The following is a 15,248-nucleotide window of genomic DNA, read 5'->3' on the forward strand; positions in this document are numbered from 1 at the left end:
TTGGAGACATGTGGGAGGCAGGAAAGGTGATGGGACTAGGACATGGGAGTGCCTTTTCCTCTAGGCCCCCTGTGTCCCCTGCTCGCTGTTTGGTGTCACCAGGAGCCAGTGCTGCCCTTCCCCATGTGAGTGGTGCCTTTGGGGTCTGTGATGTGAGCGCTGCCTCGCAGGGCTCCGCTGCTCTCCCTGGTGCTTCCCGCCCTCACTCGTGGGGGAAGCTGAAATAAACAACATTTAATCAAAAGCAGTGTAAATACCGACCTGTGTGGCACTTGGGGACCCTCCAGGGACAGCATGGAACCACTGTTAAGGGAACAGAAGTGGCAGCCAGCAGAAAAGGAAGGGGAGGGATGGGGTGAAAGATCAGATGGAGGGAGAATGTAGTCGAAGCAGGCGCTGGAAAAGAAGATGCGGCTCTCCTAGGAAACAAGAAGCAGATGAAAACAGGGAAACAAAGGAGCAGGGAACACTGGTTTTCCTGCTTGATGTACTTTACTAAAACTGGGACCACATCTCATGTTTGCAAAGATTGGTCCAGGTCCCCCTGTTCCCATAGCATCCCTGGTCACCGCTGTAACACATTGAGCTTGTTCGGATATCTGCTTTCTGAGTCCTTTGTGCTGGACACTGATAAGCTGATCAGCTTTAAGGACTAAACAGATTTATATGCCTCACATTATTATTCCAGTGTGAATAATCACATTTTACAACTCAAAATCATCCTGTTTAGGCAAAAAACCCCTCACGAATGTGATTGAATGTGTTCCAAGAAAAGGCAGGAAAGGATACCACCTCAATCAAATCATTTCACTGTTCAGAAAATGACTGTTCAATTATGTTCCAGTCTTAGGATTTTCCTTCATAATATCCAGGGTAGCTGAGCTTCCCCTGGCCTGAATACCTGCTGTTATTTGATTCTCTAGCACTTTATAGACATGCTGGGGACTATCTACATCTCTGATCTAATAAAAGTTTAGATACTAACTTGCACCTTTCAGTTTCTAGCCTCTTCTCTAAGCAGAAAGAGTCCATTAGGGTTGGTATTGGTCTGAAGAAAGGCTATTTTAAGAGTTTAAAAAAATCTAAATCAATAACAGGAATCAAATACAGAAACTGTAGCTTTGAGGTGGGAGAGCGAAAAAATGGTGACATATGTTTCTCAGGGCAATATTCCACGTTGCTGGAGTTTTAAGAGTTCTTGTTCTTCAGGGATAGGTCAGATAGGATGGATAACCTCTTTAAATGAATGCCTACATTGTAATACACATATGCATGTCTTATGTGTTAAAACATCAGTGTCCTTTGCTGACAGAGTCAGTATCACCATTCATAATCCATCCTTGTCTTTTAATCCTCTCTACCACCAAGACAACACAAGCCTCACAGACATTTAGTCTCTCCTACAGAAAAAAGCTGCTCACCAAGGAAGAGGGAATTAGGACAGTCTCCTAACCACATTGCTCTAGCCTCATTCCTGTGAGTATGCCCTTGGCCAAAAGCAAAATTTCTGGTGCAGTGACCAGTGGCTTCTCAATGTCTTCGATGCTGTGGATTATTTGAAGCTTTCAATTATGCTGAAGGCTCTTGAATGGGGTTATCCCTTTTTGATATAACGAGACCTCTTTCTCTGCAAGACACATTTGTTTTGGTAAATGAACACAAATTCTGTTCCTTCCCTCTGGGGTGTTCTACATGACTGTGCTGGATTTGGCTAGGGGAGGATTAATTTTCTTCACAGTGGCTGGTATGGGGCTGTGTTTTGGATTTGTGCTGAACACAGGGTTGATAATAGAGAGATGTTTTTGTTATTGCTGAGCAGGGCTGACACAGACCCAAGGCCTTTTTTGCTTTTTGAGGCTGGTGAGGAAACTGGGGTGACTGGGAGGCTGGGAGGAGACACAGCCAGGACAGGTGACTCCAGCTAAACAAAGAGATGTTCCAGACCATGTAACATCATGCTCAGTATATAAAGGTGGGGGAAAGAAGGAAGATGGGGGAAGGAGGAAGGAGAAAGGATCATATTTGGAGTGATGGCATTTCTGTTCCCAAGTCACTGTTACATATGATGGGGTCCTGCTCTCCTGGAGATGGCCTGTCCATGGGAAGCAGTGAATTAATTCCTTGTTTTTCTTTTCTTGTGTGAGCAGCTTTTTGCTTTCTCTATTAAACTGTCTTTATCCCAGCCCACGAGTTTTCTGCCTTTTATCCTTCCAGTTCTCCCCCTGATCCCGCTGCTGGGAATGAGAGTGAGCAGCTGTGTGGGGCTTGGCTGCCAGCTAGGGTGAAACCACGACAGTGACTCCATCTTAGATTCAGCTGATTTGTAAGTGGTTTGCATGCCTAGTCAATAGACTACTGTCTGTCCTCAGAGGGCAATAATATTTATTAATTAACTTGAAGATGCTATCAAACCAGTTGAGTTTGAAAATGCAGAGACAGATCACGCTGTTGGCTTTATTGGTGTCAGGTGACAGAGCAGTGTTTTGGCAAACATCACAGCACATAAGCAGAACTAAGTGCACAAGAAGAAAAATAAAGAGGCTACAGTGTTACTTGCTAGTTGCCAGTAACACCTCTGACATTCTGTAGCCTAATTTTCACTTTTCTGTTTATGTTGTTGATTCAGAAAGCATTTGTGAGGTTTAGAGCTCATAAACACCGCGTGCCTGCACATCACTTGCAGCAAGCAGGACAGGACAGGACAGACCATACCTGAGCAATACCACATGCTGCCTCACATGCAGCCTGGGCATCGACTGCCTGGCATCCACTCACACCAGAAATGTCCCTGTCTGGTGGCATCTGCACTGCCTCATCCCCAGGCTCCTCTCTGATGTAAATGTGCTGCTTTGGACCAGCACGCTGAGACCGTTTTAACTTGGAGCCTTCACTTAAATGCTCCTGTGCCGACAAACTAAACACAATGCTAAGTAACATCAGCTGACACATCAGTCATATCTCATTTACTTAAATATAAAACCAGCGTAAACTCTGACATCTTAGAAATAATTAAAAAATTACAGCCAGCTTCCCTGTTAACCTAGCAGTTCAATACTGAATGCAATACCCTCAGTGCTTGTGGCTCCTTCAGAAATACTCTGAGCACCAGCTTGATGCTGCCTGTTGCACACAGGTTCCTTTGCATGCAAGTACAGAAATTACAAATGTCTCACCTTGTCCACGGTGGTTGCTGGTTGTAAATAAGTCACATCGCCCAGGTGCCAGCACAGGCTCTCAGGGATGAGGCTCTCCCGGAGCCACTGAAGCTCTGTTCTCTGCAGAAACCAATGCCTGGCACCCAGAGAGGCTGACATTACTCTGAACACTGAATCACAATATGCTGAGCTGGAAGGAACCCCCAGTGATCACTGAGTCCAGCTGGAATATCCCTAGGGAAGAGCCTTTGGCCTGCACAGACATGACAGAGTCTCTGGAGAGATGAGGTTTCACAAGCACTACCTTGGAGAGACCACTACCAGCCAAAGGCTGGCATTGATTTACTCTTACACAGAGCCAAATCCCATTGATTCAGTTGGAGATACTCAATAGTTACACAGCTTCTAAAGTGAGGCCACTTCTGGAGATGTTTTAACCTGGAATCACATCTTAGAGATCTGCTTGTGAAAGGTGGGAGTCAAATGACCCCACTCACTTTTATCCAGTCAAGACTGTAGTGGAAACTGAGGAATGTGATGCATTCGCAATTACATACTTGCAGCAGCACACCAGTGTGTGTGGCAGTAGGATGGCTTTTAGAATTTTTGGAGCTCAGGTGCTTTTGCTCTTAATACCATTAAAAGCCTATTTACTGAAGCAGCCCATGAGGCAAACATCAGACACATAGAAACAACAACTGAAGTGAGAGAGACCCTCTGAACTCCATGAAATATTTACAAACAGCTTTAGGAGCCCTGGGATGAAGTGAAGTACTTTCAAGCAGAGATAGAAAACCTAATGGATATAAAAATCCTTTTTTAGCTCTTGGTGAGACTTGTTTTCAAAGACCTAGCTATGATATGAGAAAATGTATTAGGTCATCCAGTCTGCCTCCTCCTGTTCCAGGAGAGAAGTGGTCCCAGTGCTGTATTTTATACTTGGCTCAGCCCATTTCTGCCTGACTCAGACATTAAACCACACCCATTTCTTGGGAATCTTTGCCATTTTTCTAAATATTTCACTTTGAGGAATTTTCCCCAGTATTCCACCCAGAAAATTTCAACAGAGCATGTATAAAGACACTTTGATGTCATCATCATCATGATGCTGTTGACTGCATATTTATCCTGTTAGACAACCCTAAATAACTTCCTAGCCAGTGTGGTGATGATGTCCCTCTAACATCTGTCTACAGTTATGCTCCTCCCCATTTGAACACATTATTGCTGTGCTCTGCTGTGATTGCACCTTCACAAGAAATTCTTTTAATGTTTTCCTGTCTGTTCCTTCCTCTTTGTATTCAAGACATCATTATTATTGTTATTGTTGTTATTATTATTATTACACTTGAGGAAAAGGACAAGGAAAAGAAAGAAGGAAGAAGTGAAAAGACAAACCCACCTTTTTTCATGCTACCCCAGTAGTGCAGGCACAGAAAGATCCATTCTAAATAGCAGGCCTACACACATAATTCAAGTTTTACCTCTAGGATTTATGATAAGGGTATTGTTTTCATTTCTGCTTTCTCGTACTTGCCTCATACAATCTTTTTTCTCTTAAATTTTTATTAGAACCTTTGAGTTTTCCACTGTTGTTTGGACAGTTTAGAGAAATGATGCTGCCCCTACAGGAGGTTAAGCAGGAAGGGTTTCCGCTCTCTCAATATCAAGATAATGAACAGAGAATGTCCCCTTGAAGGATTTTCTCTTCATAATCTACTGCCAAGGGATTGGATGAGAAGTTCCACAATCAGTTACTGAGGAGAACTGAGTTGAAGGAAATTGATCTGAGATCCCCATAGCATTTGTTTTCCTCGCATATTACCCTTTCTGCCTTAAAAGCAAGAAAGAACACAAAACACAGTCATTCCTTCATCAAAGCAGCCATTCAAACTTTGAATCCTTTCAAAAACATAGTCTTTATTAATTGTTGTTTTTTAAATTATCCTAAAATAGCCTTCAAACTCAAAGCGGTAGAGGAAGACGTACACAGATACTTCAAATTTTCAAAAATAGTTAAAGAACTGTGATTTTTAAAAATTTATTTATTCTTTCTGACCAAATCAAGATTTTTTCATAATTTGATCTTTTAAACATCTAAAGCAGAACAGCAAACAAAGTAACATACCACAGCTGTATGTGTTATTTTTATGTGTTAAAAATCTCCTCGGCTGTTGCATTCAGGCATCTCCCTGGAACACACAGGGCCACAGGTCCTACCACAGCCAGACTAAGGTGCCCTTTGCAGGGTTCTCCTGGGGTAAACTCCCATCCTCGAAGCAGCTTAACCTCGTGATGCCATTCACTAAGTGATCATTATTCTAATTTTACTCTTGGGGAAGCAAAGCAAGCCAGACAAAGCATTTACCTAAAACCTCAGAGTAACTCAGGTGCATTTCACTGCCTGTGTAAACTCAGCCTGCTGTTTTAATAAGTAGAAAAGACTCTTTCCACATTAGGAGAAACTTTGTTCAGATTATTACTCTTCTGAGCAGAGCACAGGTATTTTAACACTCTGGTAGCTCTGCCAGAAAGCAAGACTGAGGCTTTTTTTCCTTCCACCATTGCAAAGTACAGTCACACTCAAGTGAGCTCCTGCCTGTCTGCAGGGCTTGCAAGAGTAAGAGGTTCTGGCAATACTGCACTCCCTATAGGATATATACAGCAACTGGGTCAGCCTGTTTACAAAATAGCTTGTGATTATCACAGCAGTGCTCAGCAGCTATGAATACATCATACCAGAGCCTAATTAAAGACAGGCATAGCTAAAGCACTGCAAAATAAAGAAACAGTGGCACTTTATAAGCTGCTCAGGATTGGGAAGAGGTTGGTTTTTACTCTCAGTTAGTCCCTTGGAGGTCAGCTAGCCAGGTTTATTCCGATCAAGAATTAAAACATGCATCTTCTGAGGGCAGTCAGTTTATATCCTCAGGAAAAGAGTGGATTTTGTAACAAGACACAGCAGTTTCAATGGTGAAAAAATCATTTTAAGGGGAAAACTGAAAATAAAGATCTAGTAAACTTGGTAATTTGTACATAAAATGCATGTACATAAAACACCATTACACCAATAGCTATATAAAACATAAGTGTTCCTATCCTTATCCTTCAGAACGTGGCTGGAACTCTCCTAAATACTCCTGACTGCATGAATCCCTCATGTGAGGCTTCAGGATTGACTCCCATCTGTCTAGTGCCCATGATTCACAAAATGCAGCCTTCCTCAGGCCATGCCTATTCCAAAATGACAGAGCACAGGTTAGAAGGGAGGCAGGAATGTGCCTATTTCTATCCCAGCTACGGAAAGGAGAAGCCTGTATTTTCTGGAACAAAATAGTTATGCTAATGGTCCCAGCAAGCAATGGACTATACTAACACTAGGATATGCTCCAATACTGGCTGAGACATCATTATTTTAGGATATTAAAATATAAAAAAATATAAATTAAAAGACTTAGGGGAAGGGAAACAGCCATTTTTGAAAAGACCAAGTTCTAGCAAATGCGTACTACAGAAGAAAAAAGCATGAAAAATTATGCAGGGCAACCTCTCTTGTACTTATACTTCTTCAGAAAGTGGCTTTTTTTTTCCTCCATCCATTTGTTTTTGTAAATGCTACACAACAAAAAAAAAAGGTGAAAATCAACAATTCAGTCCATTTGTCTCACATCTACTTCATAGGCACTTCCATCAGTTTCATCATGCTGTACAAGTATTTTATATATTGCTATCAGTGTACTCATAACCAAGCCTGGCCCCACACACAAAGTTTAAGGCCATTCCTACTTCCTTTACAGAACCACAATTCCCTTTTTGATGCACAATTTTGATCCCTTGGGTCTTTATACTGTGAAAGCTTTAAGATTTTCACAGCACCAGAAGAGATGGCCTTGATTTTTCAACTTAAATAGCCAGGAAAACATTTTTATTTATCTTGGATCTAAGTTGAGAAGGCATCAAGAGCTGCTGCAGTAGCTCTGCTGAAGAGGTTCAGAATGGGTCTTTCTCTTCACCAAAGCAAACAACAGCTTCACCCCTCACACTCATAGCCAGAAAGTGTCAGGCAGCAGCAGCCTTTCCACTTGGATAATTCTCTTTCCTGCCCAGTATGTGAGTCCATGCTGCCCTTCTTCCCAAAGGTGAATTCAAGGGAACCAGACCCTTCCCCTCACCTGCATTCATGTGTCCCAGGAACCAAGAACTTCTTGGGGGGCCCATCACAGGCTCTGGGTTCAGTACCAGACAGGCCACAACCCCCAGACAACACATGGAACACAAAGATGCCTTAAGCACGTTACAACTGAGCAAAAGTTCTAAGTTACTGAAAGGAATTTAAATTAGAATAAGAGAGAAACCACTGCAGTACAGAGCAGTGCATATAAAATATTAACTTCTACAGCATTTTTTTTGACTGTGGTAAGAACTCAGGTGCTTCTCCCACAACACTGCAGATTTCTTAAAAATCAGCTTTTCTTAAGAGCTTAGAAAAACAGGTAACATGAAGTCAGGACACTGAGCAAGAGCTATGCAGCTCACCAGAAACACTTTTTAACACAACCAGCACCTCTTCAACTAATAACCTTGGTGAGGTAGAGCTGTTGAGCTGTTACAAATTTAGGTAGATCCACCCATCATTAATATTAGCAACCAAAGGAGCCTAGTGATAAAACCCCTACTGAATGCCAACAAAAATGTTCATCATCTTAGGTAGTGTGTCATACACGTCTTCCAGGCAGTCAGAATAAGTGTACTGTAAAAAACTTATTTAAAATTTCATTTTTGCATATGATAGTCCATTATTATATGGATTTAGTTTGTATTTCAGCCTCTTCTGTTGTAGTATCTAAAAGTTTAGGGTACAGTGAGAGTGCTGTGGGCAGGCAGTGGTCTGGGAAGTACTGTCCAGTGAAAGACACAGAACACCAGAGTGTAACAGCAACTTAAAACCTTAAGAACTTAAAAAAACTTGAAAAAAATAGCACTAGAGCTACCTGAAATGAAACTAATTATAACAGTTAAGACTGACAAGCAGCGGCAGAAGCAGGAATCCTTGGTTGGCCACATGCAAAAGAGTGTTGATATTAATACAAGTGAAACAGACAATGAAAAGCAAACAATTCCAGATCAAGCAAAACTGAAACAGCTACAGGTGGTTTCAAGAAAAACACTGAGCACTTTTTTTTATTACTGTGCTGCAATATACAGTATATTTGAAGTACAGAAATTCAAAAGCAGTAAAACTTCAAAGACCCAAGGGCATTCCCAAGGTGGAGTCCACTATTTCACAGTGCTTCTTGTGCCCCACACGCAGCTCACATGCCAAGCCCTCTCCAGCCATTCCCCAGCATTTCCAGAGTGGTCAGGTACATTGTTCAAACAGCATTATTTCTTCTTGAGAGCTCTCTTTCCTTCCCCTTTCTTTGGTTTTTCCTTCCCACGGAGCTTTTTCATTCGCCTCATCTCCTCCCTGAAGTCCTGATGCTCATCCCTAGATGGGGAAGAAGGAATAAAGTTTACCTTTTTTTCTTGGGATGCAGAGATACGAATAGTTCTTTGAACAATATGCTAATGAAAACAAAAATCAGAACTTTTTTTTAACCATGAAGTCCATACTGTTTTTGCTGGCAGTATCAATGAATAGCAACATGAGAGATTTCCTCTGATACTGTCAGAACTAGCAGGGCTGTCCTTTCCAGCAACAAAGGGTGTGTGCACATATGTATTATTTCAGTTGCATTTATTGATCCCCTTCGTTTAAATGAGCAGTAAAATGCCAAAATCAGCAAGAGACAAAAGTAAGATCTCCCCCCTTGTTATCCAGCTCAGCAGTGCAGCCACAGCACGTTGTGTTCCTGTGTTCAGGTCATTAGCTCCCAGGGAAACAGGGCCATGCTGAGCAGTAATTACAGCACATGGCACCGCTCTCAGTGACTTCAGGAATGAGTTATGGAGATGGCATCAGCACTGGTAGAATCTTAATAAGAGAATAAAGCAGGAAGGAGGATGAAGGGGCTGGCAGAGATAATTAATCCTCAATCATTTTCTATTACGTTCTATTAATCTGGCCCTGCATTTTTTAGCAGTGTTTTTGTAATGCAAAGTTATTTTCAAAAGTCGTAACGGCATCCTATGTGGCCTAAGATTGCTGCACTGCTATTTTTAAACACAACTTCTCTAAATAGAAGCAAAAAGCTTGTGATTTATTACCAGCCCCATTAGTCTATGATTCTTCATTATACATTTTTTTTTCTTCTACCAACTCTGTTTACAGAGCAGCCAGAGAAGGAACTTAATAGGGGAAGGAGAAGAGTAAAGTACATTAGCATCACATTGAGGCTCTCTGAGTGAACTAACAGCCAGTCTAGAAAATGATGCTAAATCAACAGCATCAATTCTTGATGGTTAGTATTGTCATATTAGCAACAGGTAATCTGTTTTGGCTATACAGGGTTTGCAGCCTCACTTTTGAAGATTTTTTATTGCTACCTGATTGAAGTAAAAGAACTGCATTGGACTCCTGCTGATGATCTTCAGCAGTACATATCAAATTCTCCCTGATACAGACTGTGGAAGTCAATTTAGAAATTAGACAACTGTTTGGATGAAGCTGGAATGAACAAGGCTATTTAAATCACATTTGAATTTAATTTAATTTATTTTGAAGAATAAAAAGGCCCTCTGGCCTAACAGAGACTTTCTGTCTCTTCTACATTTCACTTATTAGCTGTTGAATGACTGAGAAATACATGGTGAGTCTGGTGTTAACATCACCTCTCTGTAGCACATTCATCTGCCATATTCAGAACTACAGCCCCATCTCTTGTCTATCAGAAAGCTTTCTTCTCTTCCCCACAAGGCAAAAGCAGGAGCTAGTTCTTAGGTAACTGTTGCCCGGAACGCAATATCAACAACATGGAGGCAGAGGTCTTCAGTGAAAAGCTGCTCCCCACCAAAAAAGGGGCCAGCCTGTTAATTTCTTTTCCTTTTATAATTTTTGTGGGCCTGGTAGCAGATTGGCTTCTGGGGTTACTACCCCTTCGCCCCACTGGCCAGACCAGCTGTCAACCAACATTATTTTCAGGCTGGAAATATGTAAGCAAAGGACAGTGAACAAAAACAAGAAAGGTTGTTTATGTTCCAAAGTGTGAGAAAGTGAAAAACTGACCCTTAATATTGTACAGTAACTAAAGAACTGACTCCATCTTATAAGCAAGTAGAAGGCTTTAAAAAAATCTCAGAAAAACCAGGGCAACAGGTAACTGCTTGCCCACAGCTACACTCCTGTCCTTGTCACAGAAGGTTCCAATTGTGGTGAAGTTACACAGCAGTCACTTTGCTCTCCTTGCCCTCAGTGCAACAATCAAGTGCCGTGTTCAGAACTCAACATTTCCCCTCCTTCCCTTGAGGAAAACAGCTCCACCCAGACTCCCGCCGGCCCTTTCCCACTCCAGCCCTGCTGCCAGCCCGAGCCCGGGAGCACCTGTAGAGGCCGAAGTAGCGCAGTTTGCTCATGAGGGCGTAGTAGGTGTTGTGTGGGGGGTACCAGTTGCGCACCTCGTCCCGCCTGGCCAGCGGCTGCTCGCTGAACAGCTGCACCACCCTCATGGACCGGCGATCCGTGGGCCGCACCACATCGCCGAAGATCTGCGCGCTCAGGCGGGCCATGCGCAGCGCGTAGCTGGAAACGCTGGGCATCTCCCCAGGAACGTGGGCACACACACACACACAGACAGACAGAGGGACCTTCCTGCAGAGGGAACAGGAGAGGCACAGCCCTTACAATGGCTGACAGAACAGCTATCCCAGAATTACAGCAATCAAAGGAATGTATCATGCATTGATCGCTCCTTATTTCTTGCATAAAACCAGTCTAATACTTTAGCATGTAATCCTGCATATGAAGAACATCTACATGAATTCAGGGACAACTCCCAGCCTACAGACAGCGATACCACCCACAAAAGAACCTCCACTGCACCACGATTCACCATGGCCAGCATGGTTTATTTTATTTAATTAGCAGAACCACTCAGCCTGCTCAGGACAACCCCTGAACTCCAGCCACAGGAACAATTACAGCGTCAGCCCTGCCAGAAATCGCACCTGCGGCTGCCACACAAGCACAAGGTAAGGCACCACTTCAACATACAGAAAAAACCACCTGGAAGGTTTTCCTCATGGAAGTTTCTCACCCTATTTAAAACATTGTTACAATCCATGTAACAATGGGCTAAATAAATCATCTTTCTCTATATGATTCACACAGATCTTTCCATCTCAATTCCTTTCCCATGATCATCTCCATCAGCTTTTTCTCCATTTTCTTTTCAGTCTCTCACAATACCCTTTCTTCTTGAGAGGAAAAAAGTAGTTTTCCTATGCCAGATTCTTTTTTCCAAGAGAAATCCAACAGCAGCTTCCCATTCTCTTTTAGGAATTTCTTATGTAAAACCCCTGTAACAAAAATGCCCCGAAGACAAAACCATTGGTGTTAGGCCACAAGACAACTTTACTAAACTAGCATGAGAGGGCTGTTCTCTCAGCTTTTCCAACCCTCCCCATTTCAAGTCTTCTTTACTCTTTCTTTGCAGAATGGGTTGTAGTAGACAAGAACAAGAATCCCATAATCCTGTATTTGAAGTTGTACCTTGTCTGTACTTTGCCTTTTTGAATGAGTGATAAGTCTTCAGACAAATTAAGCAGGTTCATTCAAGAACATGACACTGAGGTTAAAGTTTAAAATACTTGTTTTAAAAAATATTGCACAGCTAATTCCAGAATATGAGCATAACAAATTAAAGATCATGGGTAAGAGTGATCATCAGGACAGTGCTAAGTCCACTTCAGCATGATTACACAGAGCCTGTTGTTTAATAACACAGATCTGAAGTATTCATAACCTCATGTACACATATCTGCTCACTGGAGGACCTGCTTTGATTTACTCCTGTTAGCAAAGCACTCTAAAGGAAACAGGAAAAAAAACCAAGCATGAAAATAATATGAGAGAATAATGGAAAAAGTAATAAAAGGGAAGCCAAACCATCAGAGACCTTGATCTAAGGCAGTAGGCCTAGTGTGAGAGGACAGAAGCTCTTAAATGATTGCAGGGCAGCACTTCAAGATGAGCATCTATAACTGGGGGAAATAATCACTAAGTTTTGCTAAATCATCTGCTTCAGAACAGCCAGCTCTCCTACATTCAGGGACAAAGCAACAAATTGTCCCCCAAACTCTTCATCACATGACTCCAAAAATGTGTCTTTATCACCAGATTCAAACACACAACTTGCTTAATTTCTAGGTACTGCATCCTTAAAATGAAAATTTCACTTCTGAATCACTAAAGGAATTACAACAGCCCAAGGTAAGGCTGGAGACCTCCATTAATCCTTGCCCAACTAAGAAGCTTGAGAGAGAGGCAAAGCAAAGGCTGCAGGCTCCCAAGAGCCAGAGCTATCACAGCCTGTCCTAGGGTGATTCCGTGAGATGTTTAATTGTGAGATGAACGAGTACTTTGGTTACTGTCACCTCCAGCAATGACCTTTTCAGGATCACCAGGAATCAGCACACCTAAGCCAAACCCAGTGTTCAGCGCTGCCGCACTCTGCTCCCGCCTCCCCGCTCCCACCCAAGGCCAGGCGTGCCCGTCCCGGGCTGGGTTATTTTTTATTCCCGATCCACCAGCTTGTCTCAGACCGCTCCCTGCTCACTCGGAACACGCCAGGAGAGCGCTCTTTCCCCGCGTTCCTTCTGGTTTTCCCCGCAGCACAGGGGGAGGCCCAGGCCGCCACGGAGCTCAACCCTCAGGCCGCGCCGGCCCCGCTCCCCTGCGGGACGGGAGCGCCGGGACGGGCCCGAGGGCCGCGGCTCCCGGGGACACGGCCCCGCCCGGTCCCGGAGCCCGGAGCCCGGTCCCGGAGCCCGGTCCCCCCGCTCGGCCCCGCTCGGCCCCGCTCGGCCCCGCTCACCCCGCGCTGACCGCGGCCCAGGAGCGGCGGCGCTGGCGGCGCAGGCGGCGCGCACGGTGACGCGCGGGGCGGGGCGGGGCGGGCCGGCGGCCCGGGGAGGGATCTGCCCGCTCCTCGTTCTCCCTCTGCTGTCTGGCCTCCTGCCCCGCGCTCAGGGCCGGCTCCTCGGGTGCTGTCCCCGCGGCCACGGGCTCACGGAACCACAGAATATCCTGAGCTGGAAGTGACCCACAGGGACCATCGCGCCCAGCTCTCTGCACAGCACAACCCCAAATGCCACACACCCCGCGAGGGTCACACCCTTCTGCTCAAGAACGTGTTCATTGGAACCTCCTCTCTTCAGCTGTTGTTGGCAGCTTTGGAGTGACATGCCTAATCTAATAATGAAATGAGAAATGCGGTTATCCTCATTAAAAGCTGGTGACAAGTCTACACAGAGCTTTATTCTTGGTTTTGCCAGGGGAGGGTGGCAGGGATGCCCACACTGACACGTCCAGTCAGCAGCCTCTCTACATGTTCAGGTCAATGGAACAAGCTGGGTTTACTCTTGGGAGAAGGCGTGAGCTTACATAAAGAGCTGAAAGCCGGGTGTCTTCACTCAGGGCCTTGACCAGGCTGCAAACTGCAACAAGTGTCAAAATCTAGTTTTACTGAAAGGAGGTGAGAGTTTGGGAGCTACAAATGTTTGTCATTCACTCTGTTTCCAAACCACTTTGAGAGATTGTTTCTCTACTTCAAATTCACGGTGTATTTTCTTTTGTGCTCCTTGCCACTCCTTACCCTCATAACTTTTGCTTCCCTCCTGCTGCTTGTTTTCAAAGGTGGTTATTTGGCTGCATGAGTATATCTGCCTTGGCGAGTTTACCTGCACAATCTCAGTCTTTCAGCACAAGTGTCCTCTTGGTCTCCTGACCCTGGTGATGGCAGTGGCTTGGTCACTTCATGCACCACAGCTGGAGTGGGATGTGTGCCCAGTGGAGCCCCTGGGCTGTGGGGATGGGCACCTGACCCTGCCATGCTTCCCCTGGCCACTGCCAATCCCACTAGACATGAGCTTTCCCAGGGCTTGATTTATGCTAATTTTTAATCAGTGCCAGGAGGTGCTAAATCAGACTCTGTGCAAACATCTGAGTAAATGACAATTATGTGATTGCATTTATATGCCTAACGTGTAATGCCATCGAAGGAGGAAATTGGGTTTGTCTGGCTTGCCCTGTTTTCTAGAAAAGCAGATTCTGCCAAGCATTGAACCAATTGTTATTCTGTCATTCTTCCTTGATTAATTTTCTGTCACCTTTTCCATGCTTGTCACAGGCAGAGCAGCCTCATGGCCTGGGCAACCCAACCCCCTTTCTTGTCCTTTTTGAATATTAGCATGATCCTCTAATTTCCTTTATATTCCTGATCTAGTGGAAGGTTTCCCTGCCCATGGCAGAGAGGGGTTGGAACTAGGTGATATTTAAGGTCCCTTCTGACCCGAGCCTTTGTATGATTCTGTGATTATTAAGAATTAACATTCATGGAATTTCTTTAGCCGGTTATTCAAACACTGTCATATAAAAGTTCTCTAGATACCTGAATTTTAAAATGTTTGCTCTAGTAGATCTTGCCTACCACTTTCATTACTGATTAATGGACAGAAAAATGCTTCCTTTTTCTTTTTTTTCCTACAAGATAAGAAAAATGTCTTCCTTATTCTGTCTAAGAAGGAAATAGATGTTTTTAGCACTTCTGCCCCTTCTGTGCTATTTTACCATCTCTAGACATACACATCAGCATTGTTGCACCTCTCATTTTACTGTCTATAGTCACACCATTTATGCTTTTTCTGTAGTCTTCATTTTTTATTTTAACAGAACATTTTTTCCTATATTTTGCCTTTCTACGTTGTTCTATACCATGCTTTTAACTTCTGAGTGTTTCCTTCACCCTGATGCTGAGACAAAGTTGTCCTTCAGCCAAAAATTGGCCATTTTGTTAATTAAGCAATCATGACTTTATGGAGTAAGATCATAAGTATCCTCATTTGCATTTCTGTCTCTATTTTTGAATTGCAATTTTCTCGTCATTTCTCCCATCTTGATGGAGAAGGTCTTTCTGAAGCTGTCTGTGTGTATGAGAG

The 15,248-nt window shown here is 43.7% G+C and overlaps 1 protein-coding gene across 2 annotated transcripts; it reads right to left on the minus strand.

Moving 5' to 3' along the window:
- Nucleotides 1-8,305: 8,305 nt before the first annotated feature.
- Nucleotides 8,306-13,267, minus strand: MRPS33 (mitochondrial ribosomal protein S33). 2 transcript variants are annotated; one of them, XM_063395584.1, is made up of 3 exons: nt 13,127-13,267; nt 10,636-10,902; nt 8,306-8,643 (listed from the first exon to the last, which is right to left on the minus strand). In XM_063395584.1, exons 2-3 carry the CDS (start codon nt 10,848-10,850, stop codon nt 8,538-8,540), a joined length of 321 nt encoding a protein of 106 aa, XP_063251654.1. In that variant the 5' UTR covers nt 10,851-10,902; nt 13,127-13,267; the 3' UTR covers nt 8,306-8,537. The 2 variants fall into 2 exon arrangements, with proteins under 2 accessions (XP_063251654.1, XP_063251653.1); XM_063395583.1 differs by lacking the exon at nt 13,127-13,267 and adding an exon at nt 12,869-13,086.
- Between the last annotated feature and the right edge of the window lie 1,981 nt (nt 13,268-15,248).

This window comes from Prinia subflava, chromosome 4 (genome assembly GCF_021018805.1).
Source record: "Prinia subflava isolate CZ2003 ecotype Zambia chromosome 4, Cam_Psub_1.2, whole genome shotgun sequence".
Taxonomy (NCBI): Eukaryota; Metazoa; Chordata; class Aves; order Passeriformes; family Cisticolidae; genus Prinia; species Prinia subflava.